The 25,848-nt window shown below is 48.6% G+C and overlaps 2 protein-coding genes across 2 annotated transcripts in view; one reads left to right on the top strand and one right to left on the bottom strand.

The window, feature by feature from the left end:
* Positions 1-4,039: 4,039 nt before the first annotated feature.
* Positions 4,040-7,825, bottom strand: NCDN (neurochondrin). Its single transcript, XM_040086164.2, has 6 exons — positions 7,528-7,825; positions 6,196-7,182; positions 5,823-6,049; positions 5,426-5,650; positions 5,069-5,211; positions 4,040-4,768 (listed from the first exon to the last, which is right to left on the bottom strand). Exons 1-6 carry the CDS (start codon positions 7,627-7,629, stop codon positions 4,302-4,304), a joined length of 2,151 nt encoding a protein of 716 aa, XP_039942098.1. The 5' UTR covers positions 7,630-7,825; the 3' UTR covers positions 4,040-4,301.
* A 258-nt stretch (positions 7,826-8,083) lies between these two features.
* The window catches only part of KIAA0319L (KIAA0319 like), a 29,827-nt gene continuing 12,062 nt past the window's right edge, over positions 8,084-25,848 (top strand). The window contains exons 1-9 of the mRNA XM_040086167.2: positions 8,084-8,198; positions 9,226-9,392; positions 13,219-13,871; positions 18,817-19,099; positions 21,113-21,214; positions 22,090-22,187; positions 23,335-23,422; positions 24,436-24,528; positions 25,100-25,232. Coding sequence (XP_039942101.1) covers positions 9,251-9,392; positions 13,219-13,871; positions 18,817-19,099; positions 21,113-21,214; positions 22,090-22,187; positions 23,335-23,422; positions 24,436-24,528; positions 25,100-25,232 — 1,592 coding nt within the window. The 5' untranslated portion in view covers positions 8,084-8,198; positions 9,226-9,250. The remainder of the gene's footprint in view (positions 8,199-9,225; positions 9,393-13,218; positions 13,872-18,816; positions 19,100-21,112; positions 21,215-22,089; positions 22,188-23,334; positions 23,423-24,435; positions 24,529-25,099; positions 25,233-25,848) is intronic.

The raw sequence follows: 25,848 nt of genomic DNA on the forward strand, positions 1-25,848 counted from the left end.
GAAAAATTGGATTGGACATGCTGTATTTTGCAGTTATGTTCCAGTTCATTCTTAATGTCCCTCGCTCATCTAGTCCGTATAATATTGAGTCTTTATTCATCTGAAAGAGGTGAAACTGTGTAAAATGCAGGCAGGAAGGGTTGGGAGTCAGCCTGCACAGAGGAGCAGGAGGATGGTCCCTTGCAGCAGCTTGGAGGGAAGCTGTATTTCCACCCAAAAATGGGACAGAGCAGAGGAAACCTGCAACACTGACAGACAAAGGGAAGGAAAAACAAAAGGCAGAGTTGTCCTGCTGCCCCTCACGGAACACGCTGGGTGAACTGGGGTTATGGGAACACATTGGGCTGGGGCAGTGGGCCGGGGCAGCCTGGGGCTGTGGGGCTGTGGGGGGCTGTGACCCTCCCCAGCACAGCACAGCAGTGCTCAGGAATGAGAAAAAGGACCTTGTAACAGACTCTGGGCTTTGGGAAACCCCCAGGAGTTACTGGCACCTTCTCTCACCTTCTCTGGGAGCACAAAGTGCACCTTCCCAGCTCTGGGGTCCTGCCCAGCAGCACCCTCAGCGCCCTGCAAGAAGCAGAATTGTCCTTGCAAGATGTCCAAGACCCACCTGAGACCTTCACTGCCCCAGGCCCTCTGTACAGAGCCTGTCTGATGATGAGGGCAAACCAAACCCCTGGGCCTCTCACGGACAGGAAGCACTCGTTAAGCCACCAGTGCTGATGATGAACAATTACTCACTTTTACCTGCTGTCCTGAGGTCCCAGGTAGAGCCCAGGACTGTCACACAGGGGGCTGCCAGCACACCCTGCCAGCAGCTGCCTGGTTTTGTTACTGGTTCAACCTGGCCAGGACAATTGCTAGGGTCATCTGAGCACAGGAGGCTCAAACACAGCTCCCCTGTTCTTTAGCATCCCTGTTTAAGGACCACAAGTCCAGCTGTGCTTGTGTTTCACTCTCTCAAACATCCTTTGTGTTCCCTAACAGTGTTGTGGTCCTGCTGAGGACCCCAACACAAGAGCTGTGAGTCTGGGCGGGGTCTCCACCCCAGGGACCACTTCTTGTACGTGGACCCAAGCCAGAAATCTCTGAAAAACTGGTTTTGTAGCGAAGGCCCCAGAGCTCCTTCCCAGGAGATCCCCAGCACTGCCAGGAGCTGAGAGAGGCTTGAGGCAGCAACTTCTGCTCCTGGGGGTCAGCAAAAAACATACTGGTGGAGCAGGGTGATGGGAGCACGAGACTAAAGTATGTGAGCAGAGCTCTTCCCTAGTCAAAGATGAACCAGTTCTCCAGAAGCTCAGCTCCCATCAACACCTCAGGGAAATACAGGCTGCCCCTACTAATTCTCAGAAGGAATCTGCTTGCTATGGGTCTGGAGAGCCAGGCAGGGCTTTGAGGAGATCAGGGACCCTTCTGAGGAGTGGGCAGGGAATGTGGCATCCCTTTTATTCCTCAGGCCTCCACTCTCACCACCCCTGCTACACCTCATGGCAGGAGGGAAGGCACTGTGCTGGGTTCTGGCAACACAGCAGCCAAATAACAACCTTATGAAACATTTAATTTTGTTGCCAGTGCTTTGGGGGTGAGATGGATAAATGCTGTAAGGGAATGCATACCAAGGTCAGGTTTGCAATGGCATTATGACATTTAAGTCGTCATAGAGAAACAGAATGTGGATCTGCTCTTCTGAGGCCTTGTCCATCCTGTTGGAGAACAGTGATCTTGCTCCTGGAGAGCTTGTCCTGGTGTTGGAAATGCACTTGGGAGATGAAGCACAGTTTGCTTTGGGTGTTGCTGGCTGCAATCCCACTCCGTGCTGGGATCTCAAACACCGGCAGAGAGGGGACGTTAGATGATGCCACTTCCACCTCTCTGGCACCAGGTCATCACTGCCAGGGGCAGAACCTGTGGTTGGGCTTGCAAAGCTCGGGGTGGCTGAGGACACCCTGCAGCCTTTGAAGTCTTGGCCAGGCTGCCAGGGCACCATCTCCCTCGCGTGGGCTGAGCCAGCCGGGCGTGCTGGGGCCTGTGGGCTGGCACACATGGAGCCAAAGGAGATGCCCACGTGGCAGGAGGCTTCCAACAGCTCCAGTCCCTCCCCTCCCGAACGCGCAGTGCTCACCGCTGTGAGCGCTCAGTCTCGGGCAGGCAAAAGAGTCTTTTGGGGGTTCTCTGTCTGAGAATGTTTGGGAAGTGCCTTGGGACAAGAGAGCAGTGATGTTCCTCAAGGAGCTCTGCCATCCCCACTGGCATTCAGCCTAACGTCCCAGAGCAAGGTGGGTGTCTCACCCTTCCATTGCCAGCTCAGCAGCTGTGAGGGGCTCACAGGGAGCATGCTTTTTTTCATGAAAAGAGACAAGTACACAACACCAGGGTCTCAGGGACGGCCCTGCTCACACTTGAGGGGACTTCACAGCAGAGAGTGTGAGAATGAGGTGCAGATGCTCCTCTCCAGGTACCTGCTGGTGGCCAAATCCTACTCCTTAAGATGGGGAAGGATAAAACTGGAGGACTTCCTGGGCTCTTGGTTTTCTCCCAGGGAGCCTCTCAGGGAATTAAAAGACCAGCAACCAAAGGTCTCTGGGTTGGGACTGTTCTCGTGTTGGAACTGTGGGCCCAGGCTGATCTCTGGTCAGGTGTTGTGGGAGCTCCAGCCACTGCCCACAGGAATGAACCATGGCCAAATCAGATTAGCTGCCCACAGCAATCCCTGCACCGCACTGGGGCTAGCAGAACATCCTCCTGGTGATACAGGTCATATCTCTCATTAGCACTAATTAGTGGCTGTCATAAATGGGAAGCCCACACCCCTGAGCAGAGGAAAATGTGTACAGGACTGGGAACACTTGAAGGTAAAGGCTTTGAAGGTTTGGGTGCTTTTTTTCTGACCCTGCATTGTATTCCTTACTTTTCCTGCTGGTGTTTCCCTGTGGTGCAGGGATGTCTCCTCCAGCCCAGCTCCACAAAGTTCTGCTCTTTTCCAAGGCCGGGAGGCTCATTTGCCTGTTTGGCTCACACTGCTCTGCTGGGAGCACCTGCCTTTGTTCCAACTTGCACTGGCTGCTCAGGGCTGAGCTGAAAAGATCTAAAGATACTTTCCCTGAGCAACAGTCTCCAGTTGTGTAAGGCACTCGCTCTAATAAAGCAGTGAGCCAAAAACACAGTGTAAAGCAGGAACACACTGAGCCAGCCCTCCTTTTGAGGCAGCTTCGTGCTTGATTTTCCCTTGATCAGACGATTCCGCAGCCCCCTCCGATGAGTTCTGCTGAACGCCTTGGGCTGGCAGCAGAGCCGGTCCCGGCGAGGCAGCAGCTCCCAGAGAACTCCTCGGCTGACACCTGGTGGAAAAGCGGGAGCAGGGAGCGCCGCTCGGATGAGCCTCAGCCTCAGCAGCCACCCTGCGCTGCTGCTCCTTCTGGGAAATATCCTCGGGATAACGCGGCACCGGAGAAATGGAAGGCCAAGCTGTAAAGCCGCTGCTACGAGAGAATTATTCCATGGTACGTGTGGCCTTTCTCTTCTGTAAAGCAAGATGTTCTTTGGGCTGCTGGGAATCAGCAACGGGGAATTCGCGCATTTGGGCAGAGCAGAGGAAAACTGAATCCTTCACCTTACAAGAGTAGAAAACTCTCCCTGTACCTCCCATCCCACAGGTGAGAGGGAGCAAATAGAAAAGGCCATGGATGAACTTTGTGCAGGTGTTTTATGGGGCAAAACAGGCAAAGCAAGTGGTGCTGGGAAGGTTCTCTAGGTGTGAGCCTGGGATGATGGGAATGGTGGGTATGAACTGGGGGATCAACCAGCAGCACGGCATCTTCAAGTCACAAGGAGTTATTCCCAATGCTATCAGTAAATAATAAAGCTTTTCCCATTCCTGCCTTTTTCAGGGTTTTATGTGTAGTGCTAAGTTATTTACTAACATGCGCAGGACTCAGAGAAAATAAGGGGAAAAGCTGCAGGGTTTACCGTGACCATATTAATGGGAAAAGCAAGCATCCTGTGAGGGCCCTGAGCAGAAAGAAATCCCAGCACCGAGGAGTTTGAAAAACAAACTGACAAAATGTCTTTAATAACAAAACAGGCTTTTTTACAGAGAAATCCTCACAACACCGAGCAAGGTCATGGTGAAATGTTCTGAGGTAGAAGCAGTTCTGCACATGGATGTGGGCAGTGCACGGATGTGGGTGCTGCTGCAGCACTCGTTTCGTAAAGTTTGGTCATTTAAATTGTCTCTTTTGTGCCCATCTGGCAGCAATGAGCACGGCAGAAGTGCTGCACAAACCTCGTGCAGGTGTCTGGCTTCATTTCCCACCTAGAGTGCTGCTGGCTCCTCCCTGCTCGGCCAGACACTGTTCCAGAGCTGCCATTCCGTACAGATTGGCCCACTCCGTGCCGTGGTGGGACAGGAGCACATCCCTGCACTGCTCGCTGGCTCCGGCCAGCTCCACCAGCACGGCCTGGAAAGCGGTGATGAGCTCCAAATCCACGGAGGCTGGAGCGACGCGGGACAGCAACCGCGAGAGCTCCTGCGGCCAGCGCGCCTGCAGAGCGGCGTGCGGCAGCCACGGGAAGAGCGGGATGCAGCCGGCCAAGGCCTGCATTCCCAGGAACCAGAGCTCACGGATGTCATCCCAGGCGCTCGCGTAGGCGGCTGACACGGCCACGGCCACGCCATCGCTGCTGGGCTCTGCCCGGGCCGTGTGGGCCTGGGAGAGGAAGAGAATGGCAGCTCCAAAAAACTCCTTGGCAGACTGCGTTCCCTGAAGAGCTGGAAGAAAAAGGAGATGAATGTCACAATGTAGAGTTTGCTCTCTCGAAGAAGGGCTCTGTGGTGGTGCTGTGTGGAGCAGGACAACGTCTTCCTGCCCTAGAAATCTCTTCATCCCAGCACCTCAGCCTGCTGAGTGTTTCGTGTATTCCTTGCTCCTGAACATTTTTGGTTTATCACTTTTCCCATAACAAACTGGATCAGTTTCCCACCTATTTGCTTTCTCCAGCCCAAATTCCCAGCTCCTGGTCTCTGCCCATGCAGAACAGTGTGGGCTTTGCCAATGGGAACTTCCTTTACCTGCAGACCCCGCGAGGAGCCTGGCCATCATCAGGCCCAGAGTGGCAACGTTTGCTGCAAGAGCCAGGTGATGCTTCTGGGGCAGCAGAAGTGGAAGAGACTTCAGCAACGCATCCATCAAGGAGGAAAAGGTTTTGTCATGCCTAGAGAGAAAATAAGTCCTTTTTGACACATTTCCTGAGCAGAGCCAGAAGCACCTGAGAATGTCAAGGTTAAACACAGCACCAGAAATGTAATGAAACTGGGGCTGAAAAAGGAATATCCCTTTTCAGCAGAGTGTGTTAGCAGAGCCTCAAGCTCGATGGCACTTTTTCCTCCCACTGCCAACCTCAGAGCCAGCTCCCACAGCTCTGTTACCTGACCAGGTCCGGAGCAGTCACAACCAGGTTAAGGAAAACCCCACACGTGGTCTGCAGACTCATTTCAGTGCTCGTCAGGGGCGCTGGGGCCATGGACTCAGAGCTCAGAACCTTCCACTGCTGCAGGAAGTACTCACACAGCAGTGCTGGTGCCCCTTCAGAGATGAGGATGTCCCGAGGCTTGTCCTCTGCTGTCAAATGGCAAAAGCCAGGTAGCAGAAATCTGGAAGGGAAAAGAAACTGGGAGCATGAGGTAGAATGGGTTGAAACCCTGCATTTGCATCCATCTCAGGGGAAAAAGCCCCATGGAACTGGCACTGCAGGGAGCATAAAAACAGAAAATATTTGAGCAGGTTTGCACTAAAATGCAACAAACGTGAGTTTAAAATGCTCACCTCAGAGCATCCTGGGGTAAGGCAGAGCCCTCGGTGCTGACCAGAGCTGCCTGGGGAACACTCACAGCTGGGCTGCCCTCCTTGAAAAGCTTCCTGGCATAATCAACAAGGAAAGGCAAGAGCTCACAGATTTCCTGCTTGAGGGAGGATGTCTCTTCTGCCATCCAAGCTCCCAGGACTCGAACAGAGGCAAAGATGAAAGGATCTTGCAGCTCCTCCTGTTTAACCTACATGAAGAAAGCAAAGGGACACAGTATTGTCACTGTACATCAACTGCCACAGGTCTGGAAACCACAGTAGGCTAAGAGGCAGAGTTTGCTCCACACAGAGACCCCTCCCCACAACCTGCTCTTTGTTAAAAGCCCTGCATTACCTGTCTCAAGTAGAATATTACAGCTCCAAATGCCTCCTCCATAATCCTCATGAGCTGCATTTTCTGCACATTTTCTAGCAGAGAGTTCTCTTCCCTCAGGCACTCCTGGATCCCCATCTCCATAAGGACATAGCAGGCTGTCACCACTTCTTTCTTCCCCTCCACCTCCAGGGGATCGGGCTCCTCCAGGGTCAGGCGGACCTCCACACAAGCCAAGTTCACCAGCAGGGCCAGGAACTTGCTGCCAGCAGTCCCTGCTGGGATCCACTCAGCCCCACAGGCCTGCACGAGGCTGGCTGCGAGCTTCAGAGCGGGGTCCCGCTGAGACTGGCTGAGTTTGCTGCCCAAAACGTCAGCCAGCCCTTTGTAAAGTCTGCAGAGGCACTCGGAGCCCTGCGAGTTCTCTGTGAGAGGAGGTGACAGGGGGATGAAGTGAGGCAGAACCTCACACAGCTCAAATTTGGTCATGTCTTCAGCCTTGAGGAAGTCACTGGAGAGCTTGCTGAGCACAGCCAGGAGATGTGGAGCATCTCTCTGCCAGCACTTGGCCTCTGCTATGGCCAAGAGCCCCACAAGCAGCGTGAGGGCACGGTCAGAGCCGTGACCACCATTCAGGTAGGCCTGGCACAGGGCAGACACTGTCCCTTTGGTCACCAGCTCCCTGGGGCCCCTGGCCGTGGCCAGGACAGCGCTGAGGCACTGGTACACGTCATCGACCATGGATGTGCTCTCGGGGTCGCAGGGGGAAAGCAGGACGTCATTGAAGGTCGGGATTTTGTTCAGGATCTGGGAGTGCCCAGCTAGCTCCGGGTCGGTGCAGAAACAGGCCAGCAAGGTGAGGCCGAGGGCACGGAAGGTGTGCGGGGGGCAGCCGGCCGGGGGCTGCCGGGAGAGCAGCAGGCGGCTCGGGAATGTGAATCCGATCGCGTCAAAGATCTGGCGGCGTGTCTTGGCGTCCACTTCTCCGGCTCTGACGGCTTTGGTCACCTACGAGGAGAAATAGGAGTGTGATCATAGCTAAAGGGTTTGCTATATTGCAACTGTTGCAAATCAGAAGGCAAAACAACTGGAATTAGCGCAGGGAAGTACCCACTGAGCTGGCACTTGGCCCAAGCGCTAGCCCAGAGGTTTACCACGGTGTTCCAAAAAGTGTGCCAGCACTGACTGACCTAGGTCAAGGCCAGGCTCCCTTGCTTTGCTGAAGGGAACCCCAAAGCTCCGAAGCAGCTCGCTCCGAGCTCCCAGTCCCCACCTCCCCCGGACACCCCCATGTCCAGCAGGGTGTTTGCCCCCTGCTTTGACCGCTCCTGAGGCTATTCCGCGGTTCCTTACCACCAGCAGCGCTGCGAACTGCTCGCTGTCGTTCCTCGCGTCCCTGAGCACACCGAGGCACCGCTTCAGCGTGGCGTGCCCGTCCCCGGAGTCCGAGGCCATGGCCGGGAAGCGCGGCTGAAGGACTAGAGGGGAACACGGGCAGCCTTCCCTCAGCTCCTTTCCTCGCCGTTCCAGCCCTTTTCCTCGCCGTTCCAGCCCTTTTCCTCGCCGTTCCAGCCCTTTTCCTCGCCGCTCCAGCCCCTTCCCTCTCGGCGCCCCAGCCAATCCTCGCGCCGCCTCCGCGCCGCCTGCCAACCGCGTGCCACCTTGTTGGGCAGTGCCCGACGCCGCCGGCCCCGCGCGGAACTGTGGGCAAATCGCCTGTGGCTGCCCGGCCTCCGCGCCCGCCCCGCCCGGTGCGACCGGGACCGGCGGGGGAGCGAACGGCGGGGATCTGCGCCTCCGCGGCTCCTGGCACTGCCCGCACGGCCGGATCCGGCTCTGGTGCCGGGAGGCGGTGGTTCAGCTTCCGGGTGAGCGTGCGCCGGCGCCGCCATGGCCGCGGGGCAGGAGGCCGCGGTGCCCCCGGGCCCGCCGTGCTGGAGCCGCGGCCGTGCCCGGCGCCCGGTGCACGCCTGAGCTCGCCGAGGAGCCGCCGAGGAGCCGCCGAGCCTCGCCATGCGTCCTTGGTACGTACCCGCCGGCGGCACGGGGCGCTGCCGCCTCCCGCGGGGCCCGGGCCCGGCCCCGGGGGCTCCGGGCTGGGGGCTCCGGCCGGGCAGGTGCGGGGACCGGGGATCTGGGGAGCCGGAAAGTTTCCTTAAGGACCTGTTGGCTGAGCGGGCGCGGGTTTACATCTTCCCCCGTGAAGTTTTCCTCCCGTGTCTGTTCCTGCTCTGCTGCGGACGGTTGAGTGCAATTCCTCGAGGTGTAACAAGCTCTGAGTGCTTGAGGAGCGCTGGTAGATCTGGCTGTTGTAGCAGCATTCGCTTTGGATTCTTCAGAACTGGCAAGATTTAATGCCGTTTAGTGCCTAATGATGCTTTCATTGCTCCCTTAAAATAGATACTGTTTGTTACCTGTGAAATAATTAATGTTCTCCTACCGCATCACCTAGTGATCATTTACATTCAGTTAGCATATGAGGCTATTGAATAGCCTTTGGCATTAGAAAGGCAGAGAAGTTTGGTGATCCTTGCTCTGTGGAGCAAGATAAGAAGCAAACCAGGGCGTTAGCTCCCGGTTTCCCAGCGTTGCTGTGCTCTCGTTTCCCTTTTTCTGGCTGGCACCAGGCGGCACGGACGTGCCTGCGATGACATCGCCGGGCAGATGTGCAGGGGTTGTCAGTGCCTGTGTTATCCTCCTGCTGCTGCCTGGGTGTCCGACCCTCAGGCGTATTTGAAACTGAAGTTTCCCAAATGCCTGTTTGGGATCCAGTGGACAGCTGCTGTGAAATCAAATGATAAAACGGGGTCTGGAGGAGAAAACCACAAGGGAAAGGCCCTCTGCACTCAGCGCTGGGAGCTGTGCCACTGCAGATTTCATTTTGGTATCAGACATTGATAGTTCCTTAGCAACAGCTGGACTAATCGCAGCTGATAAGATGTTCCTTTTCCTCCACAAATGCTCTGTTCACTTTGCACTCTCGCTGGATCTGTGCAGGAACGTTTCAATTGCCACAGGATGTTCTGTGTTTCATACCCTACGTGTTTCTAGAACCCTGCTGCTGCCCACAAAGGCCATGGAGAAGAGGTTGGAAGCCAAGCCCAGCATCAGCGCCTGGTTCCTGTCACGATACTGCCTGGGAAAAGCTGCAAGGGAGCTGGGAATTCTGCAGCTGTTCTACCTGTGCACTTGCCTGTGTGCCTTGTGCTCCTCTGCAGGTGACTCTTCTGTTCTCTCTGGGACTGTGTGTATGGGTTTTTATGGTCTTTATCCCTCTTACTTGTTTAAAATACTCTGAGAGAAAAGTGAAATGATTTGCTGGTAGGCATTGTAGGGTTGGTTTTTTATTGGTTTCCCTTTTAATTGATTTTTTTTTTTAAACTAACAAACCAAAGCTGTTGTCCTTTTTTTTAAAACCAAACAAAACACCACCCTTAGCAGTTACTAAATGAGCTCTCGAAACTGTAGCTTGTATCTCAGAGAGAGCTTTTTCCTTAATTTTTCAGAAAAGGAGCAAGTGATAATCCAGAAAATAATTTAATTTAAGGAAAGCAACCTGGAAAGGCAGGAATGTTTTTTAGCCCTAAGATGTTGAATTTTCTTCCCAAGAGCAGTGTGTCAGAAGTCTTTATTTGCCTACAGGCAATGGCTGTGTTTGTTTTTGTTACTTCCTGTTCAAACTTGAGCAACCAACCTCCTGCTCAAGTAAATAACCAAGACAGTGGCTTGGGTGGAAGTTTTCCTCTAATGGATTGTGTGATGTTTGGTTTGGGAAGGGGTTGGTTTGCTTTGTTTCTCAGTTACGTGGATGTGTTCTCCAGGCAGCTGCAGCATCGCTGTTGTGTTACTGGACCTTCCTGGACAGTTCCCAGTGACAGATTTGATTAAGCTAATGAGCTGTGTGATTTTAATCAGCTAATTTAGACCCTGGAAAGTCATGTTTGTATTCCTGGTCCTAGCAAAGGATTGTGTGTTTGAATGGTGTTTCCATTTCAGTTGGGCTTCCTGCATGTATTTCCTGGCTTCAGTAATTTCTTGGAAGTTTAGAGTTAGAGCTCCTATGAGACTCCTGAGGGTGTTCTAGATGGTGTTGGTGTGTTTAAGGGCTGCTTTGCTTGGAAGAGTTAAAGCCAACTCATAGAACTGTTGGGGTTGGAACAGTGTGGGTCTGAAATCATCAAGTCCAACGGTTAAATGAGTGAAGAGTCCATTAAATTAAGGTTTTTGCGTGTGCAGAAATAAATATAATTATATGGACATAGTTACCCTGATGTGGACATTTTTTCCATTGCAGAGTTTTTGTTATTTTGGGCTTGTTTGTGTCACTCAGGCAGCGGCGTTTGTGAAGCTGAGGAGGAGTTATGGCTGCCTAGAAATGAGCGTGGTCATGTGGAGTTACGCAAGGGGGATTGTGTTGACATAACTGACTGACTTGTGGCAGGTTTAAAAAGTCCACAGAGTTAAGTGTTTAATCATTAATCTGGTATCAGGCAGGATTGACTGCCTGGGCAAGTCTGTAAACCTGAAGTTATTAATAGAAGCTGTTCCTGTGTGTTCCATTCCCCTGCTGCTCAGCAAAGCTGCGAGCTGCATTCCTGGGACAAGAACTCCTGAGTTCCTGGGAAGAACAGTTTTCTCCACTGATGTGACAAAAACAATATGGAAAGGGGACTAAGCACACCCACTGTGCAGCTGTCTTGTGATTTGTGTGGTGCTGAGCTTAGGAGGGAGCTCATCCTCAGGAATGTTTCTGCTTTCCACAGATGAAATGCAAGTGTAGACTCTGTTTTCTCCCAGGGCACATAGAGTTGTCTGAATGTTTGATGCCCACCAAAGGCCATGGAACTTGAAAATGAGAAGTGAAAATCAGTGTGTCTCTGTGGAAAATTTCCATCTGGAATCCTGGGCTGGCGTGCTGGGGGTTGCATGTTCACTCCTGTCATTCTTGAGAGTTATCTGAGTTTTAAGCTGTCCATGTACAGCAATTCAGAAGCACGTACTGGCTAATTTCAAATAAACCTGTCCCAAGTGGCCATTAGCAGAGTTCTGGAAATGATATGTAGCCAAAATATTATTCAAATCTTGTTTTAGCAGTGTGTTAAAAGAGAAGCAGAATGCTCTCAGCATGGTAGTGTTGTGTCATCCAGGCTAAGTCATGGCTCTGACATGGTGAGGAGATCTTTCTGGGGATCCAGGCTTTACATTTGAGATGAGTATATATAATCCCTGTGTTATGTAGTGATTTGTCACTAGGGATATCTTCCTGGGAACACTTTTCTCTTAAATGTTCCCTATTCTGTATGTGCCCCGTTTCTAAGCCTGGTACTAGAAGCTGCTGCTGAATTTCACTGCTTCCATACTTAATTTGAGTGGTATGTGTGAGCCAGGCCTGACATATGAGGAGAGATGGATGAGCAGTGGTGGAGGAGGAGAAGGAAGGATTTTAGGAATGTGGGAAGCAGCACATTTCCCTCATGCACAGGATATATTAGGGGCAGTGATTCACCTTTAACAGAAAGGGAATTTTACAGGCAAAATGTAAATTTGAGTGGATGAGATCCTGTTGAAATTCACAAGGAATGGTGTAATTCTTCAATTTGTTATTGTTTCTCCAACTCTGGAGAGTGTGTGTGTGCATACAGGTGGGTTTGGTGTGTACACACGTGCCATGTTCTGTTCTAATCCCATCCCTATCTGGCTGGTGCCAGGAGCTGTGACTGTGACAGTGGTGCCAGGGCCTGGCTGTGCAGGCATTCCGGGTGTGATGAGGTTGGCTGTTGCCCTGGACACACAGATTCCCTGTCTGCTCTCTCTCCAAGGAAGTGATGTGTGTTGATGAGGTGTGATGAGGATGCTGAGGTTTTTAAAGGTGCTGATGTCAACTCCTCTTGCTGTTGAACATTTGCACTTTTCATTGCTCGAGTTAGGAGCTTCTCCCCCTTCTGCTCGGTTCAGACACCCACAGGGAGCTCTGTCACTAAACTCGAGTTCATTCTCAATCAGGGTACTGTAACTTAAATTCAGACTTTATTTTAATGGAGAAAAATGCTTCCCATTTGTATTGTGTTCAAGAACTCCATTCTTGACAGGGAAGGAGCCAGATCTGGAACATATTCTCCAGCTGCACAACTCCCAGTCCAGGAACACTGTTTGTAAAGTAATCTTCCAATGACCTATTATCGCTTGGCTGCTGAACACAGCACAGTGTAACAGTCCCATAGGTCATTAGGCTATTTTTAGGGGGTCCTTAATCTGCAGAGCTCTGAATTTTGGAAGCCTTTAATCCATTGATCCCTGCAAGCACTCAAAATTTTCATGCTAAGAAAAAAAGAATCCATATGCAAAGCAGTTGCTGCTTTACTGCAGAGCTGAGACCTGAAGTGACTTGACTCTTAACAAAAATTATGTCAAATGTTTGAGGGTTTTTAATGAGAAACACTATGGCAGGGTGGGTGGCAAGGCCTTGCCTTGAAGAACTCTTTTCTAGAAGCTGGTAACAACTTCCCAAGTGGAGCAAATTCTGTCAGAATAAGCAACTGATGTCAAATATCAGCATGGAAGAGTTAAAAACGCCTCTGTACTGTGCACCAAGCCAGTGCCACTGTCTGCAGTGTTTTCCTTCTACGCAGACTGTGGGCAGAGAGGCAAGGGCATAACTGGTTAGAGTAAAGAACTGCACTTGGGATTTTGGGGTTGAATTTCTGGCTCTGAACTTTCCCTGTGACCTTGGTCCAGCTGCTCCCTGTGGGCATTATGGGCTCTGAAACAGGAACATTTCTGTCCTCACTTCTACTTCTCCATCCCTTTTGGAAAGGGTGGTGGTGGCTTAGGTAGGAGGAGCAGATTGTTCCTTAAAATCTTGTGGAAATACTGGATAGCGAGGCCAGGTAGAGATTCTGAGAAGTCAGATTTACTTTCCTATATCCGCTCTCCTGCGTTATTCCTGTGCCCCAAATTCACCTTGACAGTAGTGATGAGGTCTATTATCCACTGCTTTAAAGGACTGAGAATTTTTCTGTTTGTCTTTTGTCTCCTCTTTCCCAGATGCAAACTGGAACGGATCTAAGTGTGAGCTGGGGAAGATCCTGCTTGGTGGTCGTTTGAGATCGTGGGCAGGTCATCATTTGCAGCTTCTGGAAGGGTTCCATACTCTGAGCTCCTGTCAGACCACTTGCTGCCAGCGCCCCACCTGTGATGCCTTTTGGTTCTTGGAAAATATGTGCATCCAGGTGAACTGCACCGTGCCTGGCACGTGTCAGGCCAACAAGACTGGCTCTTCAGGTTCCGTTTTGGTGTTTTTAAAGAAATCAAAAAGCACAGAGCACTTGTTAAACTTCCATATGGAAAGTGATGTGAAAACTTGGAGTCACAAGTGGTTGGACTGGGACGTGCCTCTCCAGAGGAAGAAAAGACTGCGGAGATCATTCCAGAAGTGGAGGTTGGCAGGTAACAGGGTGCAGCTCCTGAGAAGGGATCTGGCAGAGAACTCCAGAAGCAGCCAAAGTGAAGCGGAGCGGTTGAAGGATCAGGTCCTGAGGCACTTAGTGGCAGACAGAGCTGCTCCTGAGAAAGAAAATCAAAAGCAAAACTTGCTGAAAAATGGACAGAACCCAAGAGAACAGTACCCCAGAAGTGTACTCCCTGCTAAGAGCAATAATGTGAACAGGTCACAGGATGCTGACAGTGACTTGCCCCAGGTAAGTGGTTGCTGGGGCTGGAGTGGGGTTGTCTGGGACAGCTGTCCCCCTCCTCAGTCTGGCTTTAGGTAGATTTCAGCCAGTTTTTTTACCAGTTTTCAGCCTCCTGTCAACAAGGCACGGCCAGCAGTTTGGGGTTTTGTTTGGGTTTTGGGGTAGGGTTTTCCCCTCCCTTTTCGTAGCTGGGATAAACCACTGAAGTGGGAAGGTGAGGCAGGCTGTGATAGTGCTTATCTGGATAATCACACAGTGTGCTTGCCAGATGAGAAGGAGAGGTGACTGTCAGTGGGAATAGTCTGGGAGCTGAAAACTGTTCCCTGTAAAAGTACCTGTTCAGATCCACACAATAAAATAAGCTGTTTTCATTTAAATGCTGAATCGAGGCAGTTAAATACATTATTTTATAGAGTCATGCCTACAACTCACAGTGTACTTTGATGTCAGTCTGCTTGCTTGAGTTGCCATCTTAATGCCAAATGTTCTCTTTTTTGAAGAGTGCTCCTGTTTCTCAAATCCACCAAAGCTTACCTTGGCACTGGGTGAATGAAATCAGTTTAGTCTCTACTCCAAATACATACAGTGTTAAGCCAGTACATCTTGATTTTACACAGAATTTGGCACGTTTGAATTGTTAAGTGATGTTTGTATTTTCACTTCTGCAAATAATTTTTTGAGCCTTATCTCAAAAATGCTTGTGCGCTCCTGATGGTGAAATATAATTGTACTTTGTTAATCTGTTCCTGAAATAGCTTTTGCCGTGTTCCAAGGGTTTGGCATTGTACAAAACTGCTGCCTCTGGTTCTGGAAATGACAGAATTTTTCAAATCCTGGTTGCAGGTAGGGCTGTGACTGCCTGAGCCACCACCCTGGAGCAGGATGTGGCAAGCAGCCAAGGGACGCTGCCGAGAGCTCCCGGGCAGCCAGGGTGACACGTGTGAAACCAGGCACTAAAGCTTGACAAATGTTTGATTTTCCAGATCCCCCCCCAGCATTTGGGGCTGACTCAAGCTCAGCTTTCTCTCTCCCCTGCAATGCTGCAGCATTTCCATCCTCCCTGTTCTTTCCTCCTCCTGGCAGCTGAGCTGAGCTGAGCACGGTGACCCCATTCTCTCAGCTGTCGCACATGTGAGATGTCTTTGCAGACACTCTTAAATGTCTCCTCTTCCTCTTGGGGAGCAGCTTTTACATCTCCCTGCTTGTTCTGTTTGCAGTTTTGCTTTCCAGGTTATCCTGCTATTACTGTCCAACGTGTCTAGTAAACTGGTTGCAAATAATAAATTACACTGATTAATCAGTTTCTGGATGTTGCTGAAAATGCAGGATTTCCCATCTTTAGGAAGTGCTCCCATTGTCATTAACATGCACTGTTGGATGCGTGCTAGGGGAAGGTTTTTACTCTCCTTGATGATTTTTGCTAATAATAAAGTCTATGTCCCAACAAAATGTAAGTTCATAAAAATAGAAACTTCCTACTAAAATATAGCGGCATGATGGAATTCCTGGCATTTGCATTTTTGAGGTTTAGGATGGAGTTTTTGAGGAGAAGGAAGAATTAAAATTTCCACCTGGGTTAATTCCAGGATTATTGAACCATCCAACTTTACCTGCAAAATGCAAAGCCAGCTCTGCAGCTGTCCTTGCACTTCAAACCCGAGAGCAGTTTAACGTGAGACAAGGACACAACATTGGAAGCTGTGTTCTTGGGACATGGCCAGACCTCCCAGGAGGGAGGTATTCCAAGCTGGGCTGGTTATGGACCAAAATTAAGTTACACCTGTGCTGAAATCAGTAGAATTTCTCCTGGGCTACATTTGGCCCAATCCATGGAGCACATGGCGAGTGTTTAACGCTGTTCTTCAGGGAGGGTTGGAAGATGGGGTCAGTACTGGTTTGTACTGGCTGTTCGTACCTGAGAGCATCCAACACCTGAAGTACGAAAGGACATTTGAAATCAAAGTGCTTTTCCTGCTCTGCTGCTGCTGGGCATTGAGTGTGTGAAGACAAATGTTGTCCTTGCTCTTGCAGGCTCAGAGAGAAGGAAAATGAGGGTTTTGGGAAAACATTGCTTCTGTGGGTTTTCATTTTCCTCTTGCAGTTCTGATAGCTCCACAGCCATCTGCAATGGCATTTGCTGATGTGCACTGAACATTAATTTCTGTTTTTACTGTATCCATGCTATGGAACCAGGATAAACCACAGTGCATCCTGCTCATCAGCCCTTAATTAAGGGAGATCGGTACTTTTTCATTAAAGTGAGTGACATTTTCCGGGCACCAGTTTTTTCCTGTCTTGTTGTAGAATTCCTTGTCAGTTTTAAAATATAGCAACACATTGAACAGCCAGTCAGGAGAAGCATTTAAATGCAGCACTGCTGATGAGCAGGGCTGCTGCAGCACTGCAGCAGCTCTGCAGGCAGACTGGGAAAGGCTGGAGCAGGAGCATTGCAACGGAGCCAGAGAACACATTCCTGCCCTCACATCAAGCCCACTGTTTGGCTCTTGCTGTCACACTTCCTGCAAGTGCTGGGTGCTTTTCATCCATAAGGAACAAGGAAATGTCTCTCTTTACCACCAGCACTAACTCTGTCATGGTTTGTGACATTTACCTACATTTTAGTGTCTTAAGAGTCTTCACGGATGTGGCACTTACTGCAGACAGCAAGGCCATCATCTAAACTGGAAAGAGCCCATTTTGTAAATTCAGACCAGGCCTATTTAAATTAAAAAATAAAAGAAAATTCCAGGGCACAAGAGGTATTTTTCTCTCAAGTAACTTGGGCTTGGTGTGGATTCTGATGTACAGGGCTGCTCTAGTCTCTCTAACAGACATGGGACTCTCAGACAAGGACACTGGGTTATTTGTCTCAGGCCAAAGGCATTTAGGGGTTGGAATCAAAATTGTCTGAGGCTCCTGTGTTGACTCAGGCCAATGTGTCACTTCTCTCTATTTTCTAAGCTAATAAGATAGGACAGCTGGCAAACTTCTAGTCTCCTTGTCATTTATCCCCAAGAATGAAATAATCTGTTCTTTGCTTTAAAGAATTCAGAGTTATGGGGCAAAGATAAGAAATGTCTTAGCTTGCAAGTATTAGAGGCATTTTTGCCTGTTATGTTGCCCCAGGCAGAGCTTATCTAATTCAAGCTCTCTACAGACATTTAGCTGTCAGTTCATCCTGAAGACTTTTGGAAGGAAGAGGATCTCTCTTAACTGTAAAAGTGGGGGTTTTTTGGGAATTAAAAGTGAGTCAAGGAAGCATTCAGCTCACTGAAAATATTGCCAAGCAAAGTGGGAACTCTGCTGTGGCCAGCAGGTGAATGTGGATTTCCTGTGTGCTGTTTGTGACTCTTGTTCTCGTGACCCTTCTGGGTTGATTCTTGAGAAGCAAAAAGTGGTTTCCCATAGTGGTAGGGAGTCATGGGAACATTCTGCTCCCGTGCCTTTCCTAAAGTCTGTCTCACTGGAGTTCCTGCCTGGCTGTTCCCCTCTTTCTCCTGGCAGCATTTCAAACTTTGTCTTGAGGAAAGGCAGTCAGTACCCTTTGCAGTTGTCAGGGGATGGAAGATGGTGCAGCTTGGGGCATCCAGCTGTCCTGAGGCCACTGAGGAGGAGCAGCATGCCAGGTTTTTCCTGCGTGGATTCCAAAGGATCCATACTTTTGTTTAAGTAAGCCCATTTGCAAGTAACCAAATAAAGGAAGACAGCTTATGTCTGTAACACTAACAAACAGTGTTTGATTCTTTGGTCCATAAAGCTCAGATGTTAATCAAACAAATGTTTTACATTCTGTGAGCAAAGTGAGCTATTTGCCCAAGGCTGAAACATAAACCTTGCAGAGAAGCCCTCAGTGCCTTCACTGCTGCTCCTGGCTTGGCTGGTTGTTCAGTGTGGGCAGCACAGCTTTATTTTTACAACCAACATTTAGTGTTTTCTAAAGCCCAGCCCATTTACTGACAAGGATGTTGCCCACCATGGTCTGGAACTGTTTTCCCAGTTCCTGTTTCCTGGACTGAATGCCAACAGCATGGTCTAAAAGCTTCAGTATATTTCCTCCAATATGAGCTTTTGATCACTCCTCTAATGGGGAGTAGTGGTGGGAAATTCAGCTCCAAAGCACTTTCTGAGTCGAAGATGGTAAATTGCTCCATTTTAAATATTTAGCAGATGTTCTCAAAATAGAGTTAGCTAAAAAACCACCAAAAACGTGCTACACACATGGATGTCACGGTGGAGGGTAAATTGTCATGAGTGTGGCCTGGCAGGCTAGGAACTGGAATAGGGCTAGGTAAAAGGAATTTTCTGATGAAAGAAAGGAAATTGTTCCTGCCACTCTTGATTATTTTCAATCAAGTGGCACATCCTGTGTGGATGTGAGCAGACTTTGTGCCCTTCAGCTCCTCTCCCTGCCCCAGCAGCATCTCCTGGGGCAGGCACGCAGGGAGCTGTTTGTGTCAGCTCACCTTGCTTTGAAGAGTGATTCCAAAATAAATTTCCTCTTGCTGCAGCAATTCAATTATTACATAAAAAAAATGCCACTGCAATCCTCCTGCTTTGTGTTGGCCAACTGCATGGCTTCAGGAAAAGGAAATCACAGCCAAAGTAAATGAACCCCAGTTTGTGGTGCCTGTCTTTAGGGTTTGTCTTATCCCACTTTTCTGTTCTTTTAGCCTCACTCACTGTGGTTTTAAACCTGGAATTTCTATTTGCCACATCAGCAGCCTTGGTAGTTAAATGTTGTAGCTAAGTCTGGTGTTAACTGGTGTTCAGCTGGGGTAGAAATGGTCTGCTGTGGAGAAAGAACATGGAGAGACACTTGAGAAGAGAGAAGAGGAAGCTGTAGAAACAAATCAGGGATTTTTCAGCCTCCCTAACTGTGGAGGAGGAGAAGGGCAACTTAAAACTGACACTGAGTGTTCAGGTCAAACTCAGGCAACTTTTTGCTTTACAGATCCACGCAGGAACATCTACACCAGAATCCTCGGTGCTGGCTACATTCTCCAGCCCTGTGGCACTGGATTTGCCAGCTCCAGGGAAGACTGAGAAGCCTGGGCAGCCTGGTGATGCCCATCCTCACTCTGAGGTGTTCCCCACAGCCAGCCCCGTGCCAGTGAAGAGCACAGCAAAGGCACAGGCAGAGACTTCTGTGCCCAGTGGAGTCCCCACAAATGGCAGTGTCCCTACAGCCCAGAGCAGCACTGCTGCAGCCCCAAGCACTGCCGCCACCACACCAGGTGAGGACTTGCAGGGCTCCAGCACCTGCTCAGGTTTTTTCAAGCCATTTTCAAGCGTGGAAAAATAGGAGATAGTTATGGAACCTTGGGGAAAATACTGAGATATCTCTGTCAGCACGTGTGCTGCCGGATCCCAGTAACTCCTGAGGTCTGGAATGGAGCTTGGGCATCATAAATCTGCATGTGACCATTGCATGTGAGGACAGCTGGGAACTAATGGGGATATCTTAATTCCCAAAGTGAAGGCTGAGATGTGATGTGTGGCAGAGTCCTGGCAAACGTTTTTCCAGTAGCCTTGGCACGCTGCTATCCATCAAATCGAGCAGAAATCTTAATGTGTGCTCAAAAAAAACCAGGGGTGGAGCTGATTATTTCCTGTCCCTGAGGTGTCACTGCACCGTTCAGCCGTGGAGAACAGCGTTCTTGGCTGTCAGCCCGTGCTTTGCTTTGCAGCACGAGGATGTTTCTGTTCACGCTGGTATTTCCTAAAACAGACTGTTGAAAATGCAAAAAGGCCAAAAAGCCCTTTGGCAGCTCTGTTCCCTCCCTGTGGGGGTGGCTGCGCACAGGGAATGGCGTGTACTGCTCGTGTGGTGTCTCAGAATTCGGTTAATCCAGCGTGCTGAAGCGTTCACAGCTGAATTTCTTTTGAATGTAGGGTTCCTTTCCCTTACAAGGGAACAAATGGAAAGTGTAAGGGAAGCACTTCATCCGAGGGTGGTTTTGGCAGGGTGCTCAGTGGCTGCTTGTGCTGACAAGTTAATGGTTTGTTGTTTTTTTTTTTTTAAGGGCTTACCCCAGCTAAAACTGAAAAATATGCTTTAAACATCTTCATTGGTTTGTCTGGGAAGACTAATATAGCCAGGGCTCCCTGGTTTTGCTAACCAATGCAAAGATGATGTAAAGAGTCGTTTTTCCAAGGTTTTTTGTCTGTTTTTCTTATTATTTGGGATTTTTTTATTATTTCCCAATGAGATCTGATTGCTTTTTGCCTTGGAACTCTTTGCAGGTGAAAGACTGATGGAGTATTTGAGAGGGGAGGAAAAAAGTGGTTAATTCCACTAGCTGTTAAAATTGGAAGATAGATAAATAATAGTTAATAAAGGTGGGAAAATAGCTGAATGTTTAATGTCCTTTTTTCCCATTTTTTTAACTTGGATTTTTGTGCATACCTCTGAGACATTGTCTTTGACAGGGTCAAACTACAGAAAGCCTATTTTCTATGCATAATTCCCAGGTCCAATAATAAAAAGACAAATATAAAGTAAATGGGAAGGGAAGAGGGAGATGAGGAGGCCAAGAGGTGTTTTTAAGAAATGTGTTCAATTTTCTAGTTATCCTAATAATAAAAAGCAGGAAAAAATATGTCCCTGGCCATAGTTTTCAAGGTTACCCTGTAGTCTTTCAAAGCAACCTGTCAGTTTATTTGAAATGGAATGGCAAGAAAATTCTTGAGCAGGGGTGGAAAAGGAAATATAAATAAAAGGACCAGGTATCTTGAGCTTCCACACTGAATGTGGCAGCCATGCAGGTTTAAAAAAAAATTCTCTTAGCCCTCAAGCAGCTTTTCAAAGAAGAAATTCTGTGGATTCTTTATATATTTGTGAAGCTCTGGAATTGCAGTTTGGAAGTAGCAGTGTTTGTCTTGCTGTGCCGTGAGCCTGCCTGAGTTCTCTGCCAAAAAGCTGTCAAGTAAAACACCCTTCCCATCCTGCTGGACCTGGGTGAAGAGACTCCCCAGGGGCCACGTTTCAGCACAGTATCTGCAAAGAGAGAGGTGACTGAGTAATTTTGGGCTTGTCCAAAAATTGTAAACCCCCATTAGCGCTTTTGCCTTGACAAGGAGAGCGAAACCTGAAATGGGAGGTCTGCTGAGGACCAGGGCGTTTACGAAATACATCATCATTTGTAGCTGGGGTTCATTCCAGAAACTGGAACCAAGGTGGATTTATGAACATGTTGGTTTTTTTTTTTCCTCTGTTCTTCTTCCAATTCTGTGTTTGTCCCTTTCAGCTATGAAGGAGCTGGTGGTTTCTGCTGGAGACAGTGTCGAAGTGACCCTGCCAAAGAATGTAGTCCAGCTGAATGCGTTTGTGCTTCCTGAACCACCACCTCGTAAGGTTTCCCTGGGAATTCTGCTAAAGGGCTTGGGATGTGAAAAGGCAAACAGTCATTATGTATGGCCTGTAATAAGGGCAGTCTTGAAAATGTCTTTTGTCAGGGAGCACCTTCCTATGGAGATTTTTCATACTCAGCTATTACCTTGTGCTGCCTCTTAGAGAAAATAGTGAGACACAAAAAAATGGAACGTGCTACAAAGCCAGTGGATTTGGGAGATTGTGGGAAGGGATGGGAGAAGGGATGGGAGAAGAGATGGGAGAAGAGATGGCACATTCTCAGGGTGGTGTGTGAGGAGGAATTGGATTTTTAGCATCTATTCTTGGTATTTGCTGATAGGAACTGAGCTGTATTAGCGAGTGATCAAAATCTGAATTATTTGCTTGCTGAGGAACACATTCTGTACACTCCTCATTTCATCATGCAAATTGTTGGCAAGTATTTTTAAAGTTCTTAACTCTGTCCACTGTGGCAGTGGGAGCTGTAGAGGCAGGTGTGTTCCATGCTTTGTGACAGCAGGGATTGATTCATTTCTGTTCAAAAATTGGCATTCCTGTGTCTGCAGGATCTGAGGATGTGATAAAGCTTTTCTCTCTTATTATCCTGGAGCTGTGATTGTTCCAAAGCTCTTTATTGCCTTGGAGGCTGAAAGATGGGGTTTGATTCTAGTGTAAATGAGTTTAGAAGCACAGATTGTCTCTTTTCCTGGGTATATTCCCAAAAAGCCGCAGCCCAAGCTGTCTCATTTCTCCACAGTGCAGCAGAATGTGCCTTGTAAATGTTTAATACCTTTGCAGTTCTTTAGCATGGCAGAAAGACATGCTTTGAAAACAAACATCTGGACCTTTTCGGTTTTTTTTTATTTTTTTAAGGAACCACATATTCCTATGAGTGGGAGTTGATTACTCATCCAAAAGACTACAGTGGAGAAATGGCAGGGAAACACTCCCAGACCCTGAAGTTGTCTAAGGTAAAGCTTTGGCTGCTTTGTATCCTGTTGTGTTAAATGCCAAGTGGAGAGGATGGGGACCCCAGCAGTCAGGAAAGGCTTGTATGGGATTTCAGGATGAATAGGAAATTGCATGATGGGCAAGCAGCCAACATTTGACTGCAAGCCCTCTTCTGAGGCTCTTAGAAAAAGGAGATTGATCTGGCACGAGGGAAGGAAGAAATTGATTGCAGGAGGTACAAGCTGCCTACAAGCAGTGTGACAAGGCACACAAATGGCACAATTTAACAGTAACAAGGGCTGGGAATATTCCTATGGTAGTCTGGTTAGGTCTGAGCCTTGTACTGCCCACTGGAAGAGGGATTTGCTGCTTCCATTATTGAGAGTCCTGTAACACCTCATGGCATGTCCCTGGCTGCTGCTCTTAGACAGCTCTAACAGGAAAAGGGTTGCCAGTCCCTGCACGTGGGGATTCTTAACAAGAAAATGGCTCTAAGTACTGTGTATATACAGTTCTATACTTGAGACATTCCTTGGAGCAGCCTGGATTCTACTGCACTCAGAAAAAAAAAATCTACAGGCTTTAGTAAGGATATCATGCAGAGACGAACCTTTTGAAAGGTGTGTGCAGGTCTCTGTCACGGCTTCAGCCTTTTGGGTATCAAGATTGTTATCCAGCACCTGGTCCCTCACCCTCTCGTTTTGCCCCAACAGTGAATGGTGAAGAGGTGACTGCCTGGCTCCTGTCACCTAGAAGGGAGAGAAGAAACACTTGCATTTATAAAAACCACACAAAAAGAGATTTTCTTCTTACATGTAGCCTTTCTCACCTCAAATGCAATCTGCTGGTGCAGATTCCTGTGGCCAGACAACCTGAACTAACCTCTGTTATCTCTCTTCTGTTTGCCTTTTGTTGCTGGAAAATAAAGCTTGACTGACAATCCTGTGGCAGGGAGAAATACGAGTCTTAGGTTTCTGCATAGTCACTGTAAATTAAAATATGTCTAATACCATTTTGGCCTGGAAACCATCCTTTGCTCTGTGTGCAGAGGCTGAAGCACAATTGCTTGGGTGTTCCTGTGCCAAAGCACAGGAACTTGACCTTCCAGTAGGTCCTGACAAGGTGCCACCAACCTTTAGATAAATAATCCTTTGTGTTTGTTTCCAGCTTACTGTTGGTCTGTACGAGTTCAAAGTCATCGTGGATGGAGAAAACGCTCATGGAGAGGGATATGTGAATGTAACAGTGAATCCAAGTGAGTGGTGGGATTGGATTTTCCTTGACTTCGCTCTTCTCTGACAAGCCAAGGCAGCTCCAGCATGGGGTTGGATTATTTGGTTTAGTGTGGTGATAACTCATTGTGCTGTGAACTTCTGGCATGTGTGTATATATATTTATATTTATATGTATATGTATATATGTGTATATGTATGTATGTGTTAAATAATTTCCTGAGATGGGAAGCTATTGCTAATACACAGCTATTTTTGCTGTACTGCATCAAATCAACCACTTGATAAAAGAGCTGTAATCCTGATAGGGAAGTGCTCAGCAAACAACTCGCCCTGGAAGACCACTGCTTCCATAAAAACTAGCTGCAGTCTGACAAAAGCTTATAGCAGCAGGAGCAAAAGCTGAAGAGAAACCAGAGCTTTGAAGTTCCTTTGGAGGTTCCTTTCTTCCCTGTCCAGTAAGGAATATCATTCCCAACCACAGGCAGGTTAAGTCAAATCTCATTCTTTACTGTAAGACATGGTTTGCAGATGAGCTGGTGGAGATGCAGCATCTTGTTTAGGTGGCCTGTGTAAAGAGACAGCCACAGCTTTCAATAAAACCCTTTCATTTTGCAGTCTTCAGCGAGACTTCTTGTACAAGCTTTGAGGGCAAAGAAGGGCTCTTGCGCTCCCTAAATGAGCAAGAGTGTGTGGCTGGTCTTCTGGGTGCTGTGGATCATTTCCTTATAAGCAGTGACTTTGCAGCTGGCAGCATGCACCAAAATCCTTCACTTTTCAGAGCAGCAGCCACACTGTGGCAAGAAACTGTAGGTGCTTGACCCAGGAGGGGAAAACTGATGCAGAGCAACCTTCCCAGGGCACTGGTGTGCTGGCTGCTCACCTCCACGCTGTTTGAACCCCCTTTTGGTAGCACTGATTCCCCCCCCAAGCTGGTGTAGAAGGTGCTGGAAGCACTGTTGCTGGTAGTTTTGCAGTCCCTTGGCCAGGGCTTTCTGTCTGCAGTGTCATGGTAACAGCTGGGTTGTTGTTGCAGAGCCCCGGGTGAATCAGCCTCCTGTTGCCATCGTGGCCCCGCCGTTCCAGGAAATCTCCCTGCCGACCATTTCCACTCTTATCGACGGCAGCAGTGAGTACCTGCAGGTTTAAGTGCAGTATCCAGCAGGGCTGGTTTGTGTTTGGTCCTGGGCTGGCCTTTTGCATAAAGTTTAAGAGAAACAGTGACGCTGTCAAAGACAATCCAGTGAAAAGAATTAGCCTCTCTGGCCAGGAGAGCAGAACACACACAGCAGCACCTTTCCATGCTCCCTTTTGAAGGGCGCTGACCAGAGCCAATCTCGTAAAAAAGGAAAAGCTCTGGAGGTTGCTGCTTAGAATCAAAAAATAATTACTGTCAGTCAAAATTTACTGGGCTCTTGGTTAAACTTCAAACGTCTAAGTTACTGACACGCACCTTCAGTGATCTTGACCTGCACTAGAGCTTTTCAGGAGTTCCTTTAAACAAATTCAGGTTGTCTTAGCCCCAAGTAGCACCGATTTGTTACAGTTTGGGTGTCTGAGCATTACAGAGACTCTGGGCTTGGACCAAAAATACCTTTGCCCACTAAGCCCAGGGCAGAATTAGGGACTGACCATCTGGAATCTGTGAAGCAGCATTTTCCAACTCCTTGTGTGTGTGTTTTCCTCCATTACTGAAACAGAGAGCACTGATGATGATAAAATTATCAGCTACCACTGGGAAGAGCTGAAGGGTCCCTTGAGGGAGGAGAAGGTTTCCAGTGATACTCCCATTCTGACACTGACCAACCTGGTACCTGGGAATTACACGTTCAGGTAGGTCACACCATCAGTTCTCATCCCTTAAGAGTGAAATGTATAAGATTCCTGAAATGTTAATCTGGTTTAAAAAAAAACAACACAAAACATGGAGAGAACTCCATCCTGTGATGTTCTCTCTCTCCACTCCTACATTTTCAAGTAGTTTTGTAGCTTTGCACTTCAGGGGAGATAAGATGTCCAGCTACTTCTTATTCTTCACTTGTAGCCCTGGTTAAGGTGATGGCTGGTCTGTCAGTGCTACGAAATGTCTCTTGAAATGTCAAATCTAAATTCTTTGGGTAAAGGCTTAGGAAGAAATGCAGTCTTCAAATCCAGTTTTTAAATGCAATGTGTTTGTCTCAGATAAGTGAATGAGGCCTAATGCTTCGATGCACAACCTGGGCAATAGGTGGTAGCTGATTTTACTTTTGTATTTTCCCTGTGTTTTTCCTTTGGCCTGTCTTTTGGTGTGGTGTCCGTCACTCCATCAGCAGATCTGTTTAAAGTGAAATAAACTGGAGTACCTCTTACTGAACACTGCTTTCTTGTTAAGCAGTTAGCATATGAACTAATCAGATCCATGTTCAGATCTATATTTAGCAAAAAGCAGCTGTGCTTTGTGGTACCAGCC

Source organism: Hirundo rustica, chromosome 25, assembly GCF_015227805.2.
Source record: "Hirundo rustica isolate bHirRus1 chromosome 25, bHirRus1.pri.v3, whole genome shotgun sequence".
Lineage (NCBI taxonomy): Eukaryota > Metazoa > Chordata > Aves > Passeriformes > Hirundinidae > Hirundo > Hirundo rustica.